The sequence below is a fragment of the Ictalurus furcatus genome, chromosome 7, assembly GCF_023375685.1.
Source record: "Ictalurus furcatus strain D&B chromosome 7, Billie_1.0, whole genome shotgun sequence".
Lineage (NCBI taxonomy): Eukaryota > Metazoa > Chordata > Actinopteri > Siluriformes > Ictaluridae > Ictalurus > Ictalurus furcatus.
In genome coordinates, this window is record NC_071261.1 from 16,848,784 (window position 1) to 16,865,736 (window position 16,953).

At 37.7% G+C, this 16,953-nt stretch overlaps 2 protein-coding genes across 3 annotated transcripts in view; both read left to right on the forward strand.

Moving 5' to 3' along the window:
- The window catches only part of dennd4c (DENN/MADD domain containing 4C), a 53,193-nt gene extending 49,018 nt beyond the window's left edge, over positions 1-4,175 (forward strand). For both annotated transcript variants that reach the window (XM_053628968.1, XM_053628967.1), the window contains exons 29-34: positions 87-197; positions 299-436; positions 759-876; positions 1,028-1,181; positions 1,384-1,448; positions 1,582-4,175. In XM_053628968.1, coding sequence (XP_053484943.1) covers positions 87-197; positions 299-436; positions 759-876; positions 1,028-1,181; positions 1,384-1,448; positions 1,582-1,718 — 723 coding nt within the window. In that variant the 3' untranslated portion in view covers positions 1,719-4,175. The remainder of the gene's footprint in view (positions 1-86; positions 198-298; positions 437-758; positions 877-1,027; positions 1,182-1,383; positions 1,449-1,581) is intronic.
- A 982-nt stretch (positions 4,176-5,157) lies between these two features.
- Positions 5,158-16,423, forward strand: acer2 (alkaline ceramidase 2). The gene is made up of 6 exons (XM_053628972.1): positions 5,158-5,744; positions 6,017-6,131; positions 8,255-8,396; positions 8,540-8,677; positions 14,532-14,669; positions 14,870-16,423. The coding sequence occupies exons 1-6, from the start codon at positions 5,640-5,642 to the stop codon at positions 15,054-15,056; spliced, it is 825 nt and encodes a 274-aa protein (XP_053484947.1). The 5' UTR covers positions 5,158-5,639; the 3' UTR covers positions 15,057-16,423.
- The last annotated feature ends 530 nt before the right edge of the window (positions 16,424-16,953 follow it).

A 16,953-nucleotide genomic window follows, 5' to 3' on the forward strand; every position in this document is an offset into this window, starting at 1 on the left:
AACAACTAAAGTATTTAAATGCTGAAGGGACAAAAATAAACTCTGAAAACATTTGAGGTCATTTGAGTTTTCTTCTCTGATCATAGGATACATTGGGTCAGAAGCGTCCCAACCCAAAGCCAGTCTCGGTGCCGTACCTGAGCCCTCTGGTGTTAAGGAAAGAACTGGAGTCCTTACTAGAAAATGAGGGAGATCAGGTACATGTTCCCCAACAAATATTTTAACAAGACTTTATTGGGCTTAATTTACTCAGGATTCTATTTACTCAGGATTACTCTGTTTATCATGTTTTCTTTAGGTTATCTACACTCAAAAGTTCCTCAGCCAGCACCCTATCATCTTCTGGAACCTGGTGTGGTATTTTCGCCGGCTGGACCTGCCCAGTATTCTGCCTGGACTCATACTGACCTCCGAACACTGCAACAATGGAGTACAGGTGATTAACTTTCTTCTTATTCTCTCTCTCTCTCTCTCCCCCTCCCCCTCTCTTTGTCATTTATTTAACTGATTATTTGTACCTCTGCCACTAGGTGGTGAAGACGATATCTTTTTGGGTTGTTTGTATTAATAAATCAAGACATCTGGACATGTTTCATAATATTGTGCTTGCCACTCATTCAATGGATGTAATTATTAGTACTTGGAAATATATTAATAATCTAATCCTCAGAACTCCTTCAGTGTTGCTCTCTAGTAAATCTGATGATGGTGATGTGAGACCTTATGTGCTTCTTTCTGTGTGTCTCCTGCTGATACAGCTGCCTCAGACATCCCTGCCTCAAGATAGTAAGCAAGTATATGTGCAGTTGTTGTGGGACAACGTGAACCTCCACCAGGAGCCCACTGAACCTCTCTACCAGCTCTGGAGGACCTTCTGTGAGTACTACAGGACAATATAGCTATTGTTGAGCAGCAGAGCTTTAATCTAATATATGTACAACACCAAGCTAGAATATCACTTTAGATTGGAGTAGATGTGAATAGTTGAAAGATTTTGAATTATCTTTCCCTTTCATCTCCCCTGCAGTGAAGAAGAAGGGCTTTTTGGCTCCCACTGACCACCAGGAGATACGGAACCTCCTCAACAGCATTGTTAGGAACATCCAGACCAACGATGTCTATGCCCCCATTAACCTGCTCCTTAGAGAGATCAAGCGACACCCGGAGGTCAAACGGCAGAGGTCAGAGTTCAATTTAGTCACCTCATCCGGTCAAGCATGTATATGGGGGCATATGCAAAATTTTATATGGCCATTGCATATGTGTATTTGTTTTTTTTATTATTTATTTACACATTACTCCTGCCATGAATATAGCCCTTAATGCTGACAGGCTGTTAAAAATGAAACAACTAACAACTCTTGATTTTCTCCTTATCCTTAGGAGTATATACAGACAGATTTTGTTCCTTTCGCTTGTAGCCTTGGGAAGGGAGAACATTGATGTTGGTGAGTAAATACTGATATGAAATATTTTCAATGGAGGTTGATAATTTGATTAGTTTTGGAACGTTTGCCTCTGTCTCTTCTCAAAGAATAATTTTTTTGCTGATCTCACCATCTTTATATTTTGTGTCTATAGAGGCCTATGACCGAGAGTATCAACTAGCCTTTGAAAAGCTGAGCCCAGAGCAGCTGAAAGTGCTCTCTCCTATTGACCGGCCACCCTCCAACAGCGTCCAGTGGTGCCTCAAGTGCTTTGGAGCTCCGTTCATCTGACCTGGCTATAAAGGGAAATCTCATTTCCCACCAGGTGGCAAGAGCTCAGACTTTTGGGACGTGTAGAAGTGCACTCAGTCGTCGTATTGAGGAACTTACTGACCGGCTCACAGTCCTCTTGCTTGCACCTTTACCCAAACAGTGGTACTTTATCATCCTCCAGATATCAGGGCCAGGATCAAAGCTGGCTTATTACAGTGTTTGGCAACACCAGTATGTTGCATATGGATATTTATTGGTGTAAATCTTCGCCTGATTACTAGCACGTTTATTTCCTTGGACCGGTGGGAGTAAAGAGGATGGAAAAGTGCTCGACCCCATATCACTGCCTTGCGTCCCAAAAGTATCCATCCAAACCTACCTGTGGAAGGAGTCAAGTGGAAGTGAAGATATGTTCTCTCGAGACCAATGGCAATGGTCTTGGATAATGTGCACTTTCAAGTTTGATGATTTTTTTTTTTCTTTTTTTTCCTATTTCCATTGTTTGTATATATTTTTTTCTATTACGGGATATTCAAACTAGACTGCCTTTTACAAAGGGATCTTTACCTATTACTATGGAGTCAGTCTTAAATGCCAAGCCGATGTGGGTCTTGAGTGGTGCAGTGGAAGGATTAAAGTGTGTGTATGTGCGTGTGCGTACATAACTGTGTGTGTGCAGTTGTATAAATTGGCTCATCACTCGTTAGAAAGACTGTGGCAGCAGACAATCAGATTTTGTCATGAACAAGGTAGAATTGTAATCAGAGATCAGGTTCTGTAATAGACAGTAAAGTACTTTTACTGGAAGTTAGCTTTTATGCACCTTTGGACCTTATGTGTAAATGTAAAGATACTTCTGTTGTAGAGGAAAATAATTAATGCCTTGGGAGTATAACTACTGAAAACAAAGAATTATCCTTCATTTATTCAGACATTGTCTTGAATAAAGTCATGATATTTTGAAAAAAAAAATTCATAATCCCTTTAAATGTACAAATGCTAGAACAGTCCATTTGAACTATAGTATGAATGTACAGTATATCTCAAATCAATATTTTTTGTTTTTTTTTTATTAACATTTTATTCTATTGCTCAATACAAATGCATTTTCATTTTCAGTAGAGTCTGAAGTCTTAATCTTCACTTTGCTTACAGCACTCGGTCTGAGTGAAATCAGTAGGCAACCATAATTAGTCCTCTAAAGACAGATGATCAGCAAATCTCAGTAGTTCTAGTGCCTTTTTATTTAGGGAAGGTAGGTTTTACTACTAATAAATTAACAGAGTGCAGTCAGTCTGCCTTAATTTATTTAAACTTATCTTTTCATATCCTTTTATCATGTAATTATTTGAAAAGCTCATGCAAAGACAAACATTGTCCCATGTTTTTTAACCTTGTATAATTATAATCCAGGGTTGCTTGAAAATATAACATCGAGCCACGCAGTGATGCATATGTATAAAGAGGAATTGTTAGTAATCCTATAACCACTGTTCCTAGCAACAAAAATTTGAGTATAACATGTAAATGAGTAATATTTTTCCCATGAGAAATTAATATTTTGGTAGTTGGGGGTTTGTAGTATTCAAATGTAAGCTTGAGAACAATCATTTTAAGGCTCACTTGTTGCAAGAATGTAAGAATGAAAAGGCAGTATGTGTGAACCGCTTTGATTGAAATGTATTGAATGTATTCCTGAAAGCATATGGGACAGTGAAGTGAGGACATGGTTTCTGTTCTACTGTTTACACATTTGTAACATTGTAAGCAAACTGATAATAGATTAATCCCAGTGTTGATGTGAAATATGAAATGTGACTCATTTTACTCACTGTAGTCATAGCTTATCTGAGATCCAACACTGTAATACTGCATCCTTAATAAACGGCCATAGGTGTCAGTAAAACTGATCCCGGATCAGCATACATCAAACCAACTACATAAGGATTCAAGTCAGTAACTTCATGTTATGATTACATAATCTACCCCATCTTCAATCCACAATATAACATTCCAACTTTAAAGATTTCCCCATCTGGGGTTCATTGTAATGCGTCACAGTGTATACTATTTGCTAATGATTGAAGCACCAACCAACATATTTATGGACAGACTTCATTTATTGCAGTTAATATTTGAACTCCTCGCTGTTCCTACTTGTTCAACCTTATCTGGTTATGTACACACATTGCAAAACTGATACTCTTCTGTCAATAGTATCTTGGTGGTGCTGTATTAAAGAAACACATAAGGATCATTTCTGCATCAAAAAGTCTAGTGGGTGAATATTCATACAACGATTACCATATGATCCTAAAAAAAAATCAAGGATCTGCTACATGATGCACAGGTAGTATGTCTGGTGCGTAGGTCTGTCCTGTCCAGACAGTGACTTATCTAGTCTGTAGTGTCCTGTGAAATGGATATGAGTTTGTACAGCGTTGTTGTTCTCCAATAAACATGCTTTGTCCTAAATTAAGGTTTGTGTCTTTTATTAATTTAACACTTATTTGGGGATGGACTAGAAATTGACAGTGCATTCATGCTCATGTAACAGATTCCCATGCACAATAGGTTGTAGTAATATTTTGTTAATAAATGTTTGAGTTGTATTGTGTCAAAGTAACTGACTGCTACCAATACTTTTGTTAGATATTATTCTGCCTTTTAGTAAACCAGATAGTTTGTCACAAGAGATAATGTTAATATTTTTTAAAATGAAACGATACCTTGTGCTATTTTGGCTGTTAAAATGTCAAGATCTCTATAAACATTAGGTTTTATGCTTAGGCCCAGGATTCAGGATTAAGAAATAGATTATTCATAATTGTGTGTGTGCGCGAGAGAGAGAGTGAGAGTAGGGTGCCAAGCTTTTGCAACCAAATGTCCTCACAAAGATAGCAATATCTTTTGGGGTGGGGACAGTTGGCTTGTCCTCATGATAAAAACTGCAGATTGTATTTTAAAAACCTAAGACAGCCTATAGGGTTAGGCTTAGTTGTAGCATAGCATTAACTAACTACAATCCCTGCTGAACACAAAAACAAACAAACAAAAAAACTATAGAAACCATCACACAAATTCTAATGGTTTCCACTACAAATGCCATTACAAACAATCATCTAACCATTAAAACCATTACTGGTCCTTTTAATGGTATCCAGACATAACATTCCACCAATAGATGGCAACAAATTACCAGGAGAGACCCATAGGGACCATTACAGTTTCCATTAAAACCAGTTATTATAAGCATTACAAATTCTGAGGATTTCTTACAAATTGGTGTTTTAGTTTCAGCAGGGATAATAATCACTGGAAGTTCCCCACTAGTCCAGCACACTTACTCATTGTTTTTCTTCTCAAAAGAATCTGAATGTCCGCACTTCAACAATGTCAACACGTGACGCAGTAAACCGCGTTAACTGCCTATATATGGTGGCTGAATGCTAAATGACTTCCTGTTGCACACACATTGCACCTGGTATTCGTCCTGTTCCCGTAATTAAGGATGTGCACTCTGTGTGCTTTCACCTTCTTTAACGTTTAGACAACCTGCAAACTTTGCCACTAACAGCTACCTGCTGCTGACACGAGGCAAGCAGGAAACGGTGGTTGCTAACGTCCGTGCGCATGCGTAGATCACACGTCGTCGTGTTGTTATCTCGAGTGTAGAGAGAGACACAGTTAGTTAGAGCGGTCCTCCTGAGCTGGACTTTAATACTTTGAGCTGGACACAAAGATGACAGGACCGGATGAGACGACTCACTGCAGACCATCGAGCGAAACGGAAACGCGGTTTAGAAGCAGTTTAAATCCGAGTTGTTCTTTCCCTTCTCTTTGTTTAAAGCTATTTAACTAAGTGTCAGTCAGCTGACTGCAGCTGCACGCAGGCGGATTGTTTATCTGGACAAGCACGACGCTGTGTGGGGTTAAGACATGAGTGTCCTTTTGTGGGATCAGCTCCAGGCTGGGAGCTCGGAGGTGGACTGGTGTGAAGGGAATTATCTCATCTATCCAGAAATAGCAGAGTTTTATAACACGGTATGACATTGCTTCACTCCCTGGGATTTACTTTGTAGCCCGGCTTCACGAGTTTAATCACAGCATTAATCGCTTTCTGATTCTGTAGGCTATTGATTCATGAATAATACACAAACTCGATCATGTTTGTTGTTTTGTTTTTGCACTCATTTGTATTAAAGCTGCACTTCACTTCACCATGTCAACTGGAGTTAAATATAGACTCCACAGACTGTGTGTCTGTCATGTCTGCTTTCCAGTTCACTGACAGATCTATATCTATTTCTCTTCAGATAAGCAATTTTTTATTCTTCATCCTGCCCCCTATTCTGATGTGTCTGTTTCGTCAGTATGCCACGCATTTCAACAGTGGCATCTATCTGATCTGGACCCTCCTAGTGGTGGTCGGTAAGTTTTCTGACCTAAAGTAACCTCACTGGGGAACTCTACACACGAGTTGCTTGGCTCTGAATAGCTGAAGTCATAACCTTTTGTTAAACGATGTGTGTTTTATGGATATGATGGAGATGGAAAGGCAGTTCTGCAGCAAATTAGTGAGAGGTTTTTTGTTTTGTTTTTTTACTGGAAATGCCTGATGTGAAATCCAGCTTGGACTGAGCTATCTTCTGCTGAAACACACACCAAGCCTAGAATTGACTGTGTGTTTTCCGTCATCCTTATAAGGTGATTAAAGCAATCAATAGTTGGAGATTTTCTAATTGCCTTTCTGTTGTGATATTTTCTTTAAAATAACCAATGGTCTCCCAGCTTGACTTGTTCTCTGTTCCAGAAGATGGAAGGAGCTCAGCTCAAGGTGGATTTTTTTTCAATGGTGTTTAAGTTCAAATTAGATCAAAATCCATGTTTAAATTTAAGCTTTTTCTTCTCCCCAGTGATGTTCCCATCAATGTACTTTCTTATTCCAAAAATATTTTCATGTCTCAGCTGGGGAAAATGTTCATTTTTAGCTGGCCATAAATACACCAGCAAGGCCACATGTGAGAACACTGACCTCCTCAGACTGAGAGAGTTTGCTGGAGAACAACGGTCACCTCTGTCTTTTGTCTCGTTTGTCATCCTCACGCTGTTTGAATCCACACTTCGGGCAGGACCTTCTAAACACAGTGCTTACAGTTGCTGATTTCTCAGCAGTTTGACTAGTTTTTTTTCCCCTCATGCTGGTAGTGTTTATGGTTTGAGTAGAGGAGTACAGTCTTGCATTAGTACACTCCTCGGCGGTAAAAATGGCAAAATATTAAGCTTTTAATTATCAACAGCATATCATTGTTCAGGAAATTAGCAAAAATTAAACACATAGATAAAGTAACTTAGTATGGGATAGCTTTTGATATGGGTAAACTTGTGGGCAGCTTTTTATTTTATTTTGTTGTTGTTGTTGTTGTTGTTGTTGTTGTTTGTTTATTTTATTTTTACTTTACTTCAATTTTGTACACCCAGACATGTGTTTGAATTTTACATCAAACATTTTTTCTCATTATCATGATTATACCTTTGCATACAAGAAGATTATATAAGTACATTTCCCTGTTTCTAGCTTTTCCCCAAACTGTTTACTGCAGCAAATGGTGGCACAGGAATTCTCAGGAGTAAATTTGTTTAGTTCTTGCTCATTTTCTAACCAATGATTTGTTGTTAAGACTATTAAAAGCTTAACATTCTGTCATGTTGGACTTGGTCCATTCTTTTGCCCAGGAGTGTACATGAGGGTAATTTTAACTTCTGGTTTGCCAAGCCATAAAACATCATCAGCCAGCTCAGTGCAAACACTAACACTTGATTCATCAGGATGTTTTTCAGCGCACAATCAGTCCCAGGAGATTGCTAACCTAATTACTTTTCATTTTTTTGGTTCAGAAACATTCCTGTTATTTCACACCAGGCTGTTTTTTAAGGGGTTAGGATTGGATTTTGTTTTATAACTGACATTCAGAACTAAAGCTATATGGAGCTCTCATAGTAACAAACAGCAGTGTTGGATAATTATATCCAAGCTGTATCTGCACTGAAATTGAAGTGGCAATTTTGTCTTTATTTCAAGGACACATTTGTCTTGTTTGTTTGAGCAGAATGCAATATTTGTGAGGAAGAATGCTGACACAACCTTGCGGAATGTTTGGATTGCTTTCTCTGGGTTGTTAGTGTACCAGTTACTAAAAGTGTCTGAAAGGCAGTACTACAGTTTAACTGAATGAAAGAAAATCCTCTGTCACATACACACTTGCTCAGCAGGTTATTCTAATTTTCGGTTAGTAGTAAAGCAGAGTGAGTGTATGTGTATATGATTGCATAAGCAATGTTCAATAAAAGGGTCCATGAAAAATGTTGTTTTTCATCGATTGAATAATGTATCGGTTGGAATTCCTAACAAGCCATACCATTCCTGCTTATGTTTACAAATGTAGCTTGATATTTTCTGCTTTCTCAAGAGAGTAAAACAATGTCCTGTATAGGTTATATGCTGCGTGCTTGGGTTGTGTTGGAAAGAGAAACTCTGTGTACATTTTACACAGGAATTGGCTCCACTTATTTCCATGCTACCCTGAGTTTCCTGGGACAGATGCTGGATGAATTGGCAATACTCTGGGTTCTTATGTGTGCCATCGGCATGTGGTTCCCCAAGAGATACCTGCCCAGGATTTTCCGTCGAGACAGGTGAGATAAACCACTAGCCACATTAGTTTAATTCAATTTCTATATTATTGTATCTACTTTTTTTTTTTTTTTTTTTTTTTTTTTAAACTGTGTTCATAAGTATAATGTATTTCTTTCTTATCTCTGTCCCTCTGTTTCTCCAGATCAAGGTTTAAAATGGTCATAGGCATCCTCTCTGGGATCACCACTGGTCTGGCTTTCATTAAGCCTGCCATTAATTCGATTACGTTAATGACGCTGGGAATTCCGTGCACGGCTCTTCTCATCACAGAACTTAAGAGGTCAGTGAGCCTAACACATTTCACGAAACATTCAGGATATGATGTTGGCATTCCAGAGCTTTTCATTCCATTGCATTCTACATTTGTGGCTTTAAAACATTTAGTGAATACAAGAAAAAGTGTAAAACACAATCATGACTTTTTTACACAAGTGATGCTAGACATAGAAAATTGGAAGTAAATGGAGCGCCACAAAGAAATAACTGATATTATTAAATATGTTGTGCTTGGTTTTAAGATGTCTAAACCGTCATTGTGTACAAAAACCTCATTTATTTTTTTCACATTCACCTCATGGCACAGCCCTTTTTAAGCAAACAGGAGAAGTGAACTTTATTGTCATCAAGGACGTGTGGAGTGAGGAACAAAATATTGTTTCTCCTGGACACGGTGCTACATTTAATATGAAACACGAGTTGTATGGACTCAAGTTTTCAGCATTTTTGTACTTTATAAAACCAAAGTGGCTTGTAAGGAATAACTCGTGACAAGGTTTACTGTTTTAAGAAAAATAATCAGTGACCACGTTCACATGTACATCAAATTCTTTTTAAGGTCCATATTCAGGTTACAGCCATATTCCAAATACGATGTTTATATGCGTACAGGCATCGGAATATTCCTGCTTACACAATAGTTATAAGTATGCCTGAGTTGCCATTCATAAGTACTGAGCTAAGCATCTGTTAGCACCCACAATTCCTTGCGGACTGATTATGCACATGTATCTCCTTTCAGTGGATTTTCTGAATAAGGTGTTTACGGGCAACATATTTCCAATTAAACCAGGCATATTCCAGGGGTGGGAATTAGAATTTGAGGAATCAGAATATTATCTTAAACTGAATCGGACTGCAATGTTTTACATAACTCAATGCTAATTGATTATATACAATACTTATTTATTAAAGAATAACACGTCATACTTTTTATCCATATATAGTTACATTTGATGTTGAGAAACGTCCCCTGTCATAGAATATATTCCAGTGGAGAAAAAAAAAAGTTACAGCTTTGCCTTATGCTAAATAACTAAATAATGCTAAATGATCGCTAGAAACTATATCACTGTATAAACATGTTCTTTGTCTTGCATTATTGTCAAAGCTTTTGTTCTAGAAAATTAATCAACATATTCTTACCGATCAGAAATGAAAACTGTGTTGCTGTTGTCGTGTTATATTATTACGTGCTATAGGTTGTATTGTAAGCTATTATTGCCCATGCTTATACACTTACACGTTTGTTGTCAATCAGGTCTGTGTATATGTTTGGCAGTTGATGATTTGGTCACTATGTTGGATTGTTTATTCAGTGGGTCTTTGAAACATATCCCTGTTGCCAGCTTTAATTTAGCTTTTTATCTTCATCTTTTAAAAAAAAAAAATTTGAGTGACAGTTCAGTAAATGAGAGGAAAACATTTCATGTGAAGAAATCTTAACATCCTTAAGATTTTCTCATCATTAGAAGATGTTTGCTTGACAGATTATTTGATCATAAACCAAAAACGCAAGGGTTACAGATTGATTAATTAATTGGTCTGTACTATATATATATATATATATATATATATATATATATATATATATATATATATATATATATATATATATATATATATATAAAATATAAGTAAAGTTAAAGATGCAAAGATAAAAATCAATCATGTGCTAAGAATATAATATTTTTGTGTTGTTAACTGATAAGAAGTAGTTTAAGTTCAGTAGGAGCTCATTACCTACCAGGCTGTTCCAGTAGACAGTAGATCTGAAATCACCTGTATACATCATATCATCATTAAACTGATCATGAAGATCTAGACCTGATTCAGTGACTGTGTTTGGTATTACACCGCAGTGTACAGTAAGTGTTCATTCCCAGGCTCTGTTTTATGGAAATAATATCGCATGATGTCATTTGTCTCAGAACAGGAAGTTTAGTTCTGATCATCTGCTTTGCTCAGCATGCAGGGACAGTTTGTTCCACGTCTGCTCTGTGACCGGTCATGTGATTACATAAGTAACTTTTTATGTGCATAAGGGATTGTATAAGCCACAGCACAAAACAGAATATTTCATCAGTCTAAACAAAAGAAAGGCTTTTATAATCTTTTATACAGCTGTAGTATTCTGTGTTGTTGTCCCCCCCCCCCCCTTGTTTCTCTAGACATGCATATTCTATATGCCACAGAAATAAATTTCCTTCAGCAGGATGTTTAGTGTCAATACAGTTTGTTTCTTAATGTTATCAGTTGCAACAGTGTTTGCTCTAAAGTCATATCCAGAGGAGCCTCCCAGGGAACCCGGGAGGTGTGAGGCAAACGTGCTAACCACTAAGCCACCATGCCCCTCTCTAAAGTACTGTTTCTTAATAAATCATATTAACTCATGGCACTTCCTGCTTCACCCCATGTGCTGTCCCTCACTAATTTCCCAGGGATGTTTTTCTTCCCTGCTTATAGATTCCCTGTCCTTGGTTTTTCACTGTGTGCTTTGGCTAGGTCCTCCATTCTTTGTTAAAAATGTTTAATGCATTTCATATAAGGAAATTATAATATGTTTGAGATGGCTGTCAAGGTTGCCTTCTCTGCATTTTATAGAGGGATAGAGCTTTGACTTGCCATCTTTAAAAACAAAATCACAGCTTTTTCAGATAGAAGGTAGATCCCAAGCTCTTGATATATTTTAATGAATTTCATAAACATTTTGTTTCTACTTTTATTCCTTTGCTGTTCATTGACTTGTATTCACACCCTCTCTGGTGGAGTTTTGATTGGCTCCGATGTTCATATTTCCTCCACTCCCTGTCTTCTTCCTGTTCTCTCACTGCTGTGGTATTTGGCAGACAATAATGTTCCGTCATTATTAACCCCATGCCTCAGGATTTAGTGTCATTTTCTGAGGCCAACACGCAGTTGACAGCGGAGACTACACTGGCGCCAACAAACCTCCTGAAGGAATTTAAGCAAATTCTTACTGGGGTCATGTCCTTGAATGTCTTGATTATCTATTAAAATATAAAGCAAAGCATCTGTGACTGCTTCATGTTTTCTAGACTGTAATTTAAATAAATAAATAAAAAAGAAAAGATTTTATATAACAGTCTAAATGCATCACACGGTGGAGGGGATGAGTGGGATTTTCATTGATCACTGCCAGCTGATTGCATGAACATGCAAATAAGAGAAGCAGTGAACGAGATAGATTTAAAAAGCTTTAGTTTTTCAAATGTCTGACACCTTCACATGTTTTAATGTAAATTAATCAAGTTTATCAAACCTACGTATTATTGTCAGTTTAAAAATCAATCGTGATTATAGACCTAGTTAACATTACTATGCAGATAAAAGTGTCTGCTTCTATCCGTGAGAAAGCATCCATGTTTACCAGGTCTGATCAGTGTGTCAGTGTGTTCCCAGTATCTGTGTGAGTGCAAGTCACTGACTAAGGCTTAAACAATGCTGACAGTGTCCTTCACGAACATCTGACTCACACTTCTTCTTACACGTCTGCCTCTGTGGGTCACATTTATATCTGCTGAATAGAAGCCTTAAATGTTTATCTAATACACATTTACTAATAGGTTATGTCCTTGGATTATGGCTTGGACCATAGATTACTTCATATTTTATTTGATAGAAGAGTCACATTTGTGTTTACTGTAGAAGGTAGTTGTTAGTCACTTGATGCTTAGAACACAGTTTGACCCATAACATCTGAACATTTACAATTGCCTTCTGTAATAAGCAGCAGTGGAAAGAGAGCAATCGTACAAACATACACTGACATAAAATAAATGTACTGCTACAGTAGTAATAATTCATTCAAGGAAAAGTAGTGATCAGGAAATTACTCAAGTAAGAGTAAATAAGTCGATTTGGTAAAAAAAACAATTGACACAACTAATCTGAAAATGTTCTATATCTGAGGAATGATTTGTTGAACAATTATGTTAACTGAGCAAGTGAGATATGCTGAAGTCAAGTCAAGTGAGGTTGTCATTTCCTCTATATACCTTGTATGCATTGGTACAAATTTCATTTCTCCAGAATCATGTTGCATTGCACATCAGTATGCAAGACTGCATAAAGTGCATTACACAACAGTCTGAGACGAGTGCAGTACAATAAATACACAGAATAATAAATACACAGAACATGTGTAAAACCTCGTATAAAATGAATTGTAACTGAAGCGAACCCCTCAATTATCAACAGAAGATAAGGAAAATGTTGCTATCTGTTAGGGTTTCAGTAGCTTGCTAGGTTTGGGTTAATTCAGACATGTTGACATGGCTGCATAGTTAGTTATCCAGCAAATATGCCCCTTACACATTATCCTGAGCATTACTTATAGGCTGTAGCAGCCGTTAGATATATTTATCTTCTTGTAATCCCTGCCTGCTCCTCAATCAACCACAACCTCATAGTACAGCTTGGTTCAACCACACTTAAGTCAACCGGGACAGCCAGAAACCTTGGGGTGACTTCCAGTGACCAACTTTACCGACCGCATTTCAACAACTGCACAGTCCTGTAGGTTCATTCAGTATAACATCAAGAAAATCAGACCCTCTCACTGATCATGCCACACAGCTACTTGTCCAGGCTCTTGTTTTCTCAAAACTGGACTACTGCAACCCCACGTCACACCCCTCTTCATCTCGCTCCACTGGCTTCCTGTAGCTACCTGCATCAAATTGTACGTGATGCTCACGTACAAGACCTTGTCTGGAACAGCACCCTCCTACCTCAGCACTGTCCTTGAGGTTTATGTTCCCTCATGCATCATGCGATCTGTTAACGACCGATGCCTGGTAGTGCCAACTCGGCGAGGCACGAGGTCCCTTTCCAGAACCTTCAAACTCTTAGTGGTGGAATGTACTTCCAACCTCAAGCCAGACAGCAGAATCTGTCACTATCTTCAAAAAATGGCTAAAGACCCCCTCTTCCATGAACGCTAACCCCTAACTTGTCCCCACTCAAAAAAAGAAATCCGCACATACACCTGGTCTTACACCTCTACTCTGTGTGCTTTGCTACTCTAGAACGCAATTAAAAATCTTGTTTGGTAGCACTACTTGCATTGTTCTCTGCTTGATGGATCTCAGCATCACTGAAGTAATGTTTAGTAAGATGTGTTAAGTTGTAGACACACAACTTCTCCATGGGTTTTAGCTCATATAATTTTCAGATCATTATCACATTTTCCTTTGAAGTCTTTTAAAAATTAAGATACCTGATAAATTGCAACCAGGATTTGCTCATCTGTCTCCACTGTCTCAGGCATTGCTGCTGCTGACCAACACATTTAAGTGCCTGAAGTGTGGTCTTTCAGTAGGAAACTGCTTTATTTTGATTGGGTCGTGCAATAATTTGGAAATAGTGTATTTTAATTGATTTACAGTCTCTCTGGGATGAAAAGTACTTTTTTTTTCTTAATCTACAATTGTGATGAGAAATAAATTTTGATATTAAATTTTAAAAAAAAACTCAAGTAATACTACTATGATTTATTTACACTCAAAAAAGTTCCAGTCCAGTGAACCATGTACTTAAGTACTACTTGTAGTACTTACTGTCCACCCCTAATAATAAGCATCAGCTAAGAGAGCCTAAATCATTTTAACTGCAGAATGTCCGTGCTCGTATACCTGTTCTGATAATTGAGACTTCCTGGTGTTAGAGCAAGTGTTCGTGTGCATATTCGTGGAGAGAGATAAGGGATAAACAGACTTAGTCCGGCAAAGATACTATGCCCTACTTAAACGCTTATCTAGTTTAAATCAGTGAACAGTGAAAACAGTTATAGCTTTTATGTAAATATGTGTGTTTGTGTTTTGTGTGTTGTACAGGTGCGAGAATCTGCGCGTGTTTAAGCTGGGCCTCCTCACTGGTCTGTGGTGGACTCTAGCACTCATGTGCTGGATCAGTGACCGTATCTTCTGTGAGATGTGGTCATCTGTAAACTTCCCATACCTCCACTGCGCCTGGTGAGTGTACGGTCATGTCGTATCCACTGTGTATGTTTAAGTGAGCACAAGCAGCGCACTCGACTATCTATAGGACCTGCATTTGACTATTTCTTTGGAGTGCACATCAATTAGCTGTTATCCAATCTCACTCTTGATTGATAGTATTTTTAAAGCTACATTTTGATAATGAATGAATATTATGTTATTTGAATCTGTAGGCACATTCTGATCTGTCTGGCCTCCTACCTTGGCTGTGTGTGCTTCGCTTACTTCGATGCAGCCACTGAAGCTCCAGAACAAGGCCCGGTGGTTAAATTCTGGCCCAGTGAGAAGTGGGCCTTCATTGGAGTGCCCTATGTAACTCTGCTTTGTGTTCATCACAAACAATCCATCAAGGTGACATGATCAGATAGTGGTGCTTAAAATATCAGATATCAGTGCACTTTTATGGACTGAGCATTCTTCAGACTGAGGATTAAGTGGCTCCATGAAGTGCTTTGTTTGTATTGTTAATTTATATACTTCACATAAGCATATTTTATTATGAAAACATCCCAAAAATGGAAAAAAAAAGAGAGATTTTTTTTTTTTAATGTTCTTGGGACCCAAGCACAAAATGAACATAGCGAAACACTGACATTTCTTTTGGTCTGTGGGGGACCAAAAGTAAGACCGCAAATAATTTGCGGTATTTCCCCCGAATTATTTTTAACCTACACCAGCAATATGAATAGTGAACCCTTCAGTGCACACTGGATTTCACAATGCATATTACCATTAATAAAGCACTTTCTAATAGTGTGATTGTTACTTCTTCATACTAAAGACTTGTTTTCATTATTTGAGTGTAAAATTGGAAGTGAACAATGTTAATGGTAAAGTAAAATCAAACCACAATTCAACCAGTATTATCAACCGGAATTATTTTCCTTCAGGGTAAAGTTATTTTGCTGTGAACATTCATTCAACTTTAAACATGAACTTACTGGTCTAATCTTTAGTCATATCCAGTTGCGTGAATTGCACTGTATGTCTGTATGAAGGATTACAATTAATGTATGAATATTTTAGCCTTAATGCAGATGTTAGTATGTGAGCCATTTTGTGCTGCTGTGTTGCACAATGTACTGGGAAAAGTATTGCATGGAACTGCATTATAATCAAGTGTTCTAGCAAAATAAAAATTACCTCGTGATTATATTACTTATATTGGGTTATATTACTGCTTCATGTGTCCACATGTTTCCTGAAAGAATGTATTTTGGGAATATAAATGCATGCTTTGTTGTATGGAGGCTGGAAACTAAAGTCTGTTTGCAGATCATTTAATTTAATATTCGAGAGTGAAAGCCATGCTGTTGAAGCAACTGTGCATGACATGATCTCATTGTCAACACATTCGAAGTGAGCCAGTTTTGCTATGACATGAACTGAAATTGCCACAGCAACAGTATCAGCATTTCAGAGGCCAAAAAAAAAAAACACTGCCTCATTTAGATTGATGTCTAAATCTGTTTTTGTATAGATACAAACCTAAAATAGTCTTCTTTTTTTTCGGGGGGTGGGGCTTACGTCCACTTACAGGACAACACAAACCCTAGTACACTTTTGTCTTGTACTCAACGGAGACACAGTGACCCCTACAAAGATTATTTTTCCTGTTTGTAACAAATTAATGATTTTGTAGGTATGGCTGATAATCGATGGTAATTTGTAGAATGTAATGCCTTTTTTCATTTTGTTTATGTAATTAAAATGTTCCATGTTACCAGCATTGTTCCTTAATTCAATATATCATTCGTGTTCTTTTCTAGAGCTAGAGAGTTTGCTATAAGCTTACATTTTATTTTCTCTGAATAATTTCACGTGGGATTTCTAATATTTTGTGTATGAGAGAGTGTGACACACGGTAAACATGTCAGAAATGGTTCTCAATAGATACTATAAAGCTCAGTGGTAGTAGACACAGATGATTCCACTTTCAGCAGCTTTCTGCTCAGCCTGTAACATGCAGGTTTATTGTCCCTTTAATCATTGGATCTCAAACCAGTTCCCAGACAGATGGCCTATGTTTTTGCTCCATGTCATCTCATACAATACTGGGTTAGAACAAAAACATGGACTATCTAGAGGGTCCTGAGGATTGTTTTGAGGACCACTGCTCTGAAGTGTCCATTTTCTTTCAATTAGTTCAGACAGATAGTGGGCATGGGTGTATGTGCACTTATGAATAATATCCAGCTCTGCATTCTCACTGCACTATGTACTGTGCACAATGTCACTCCACTTGTGATTTTTCTTC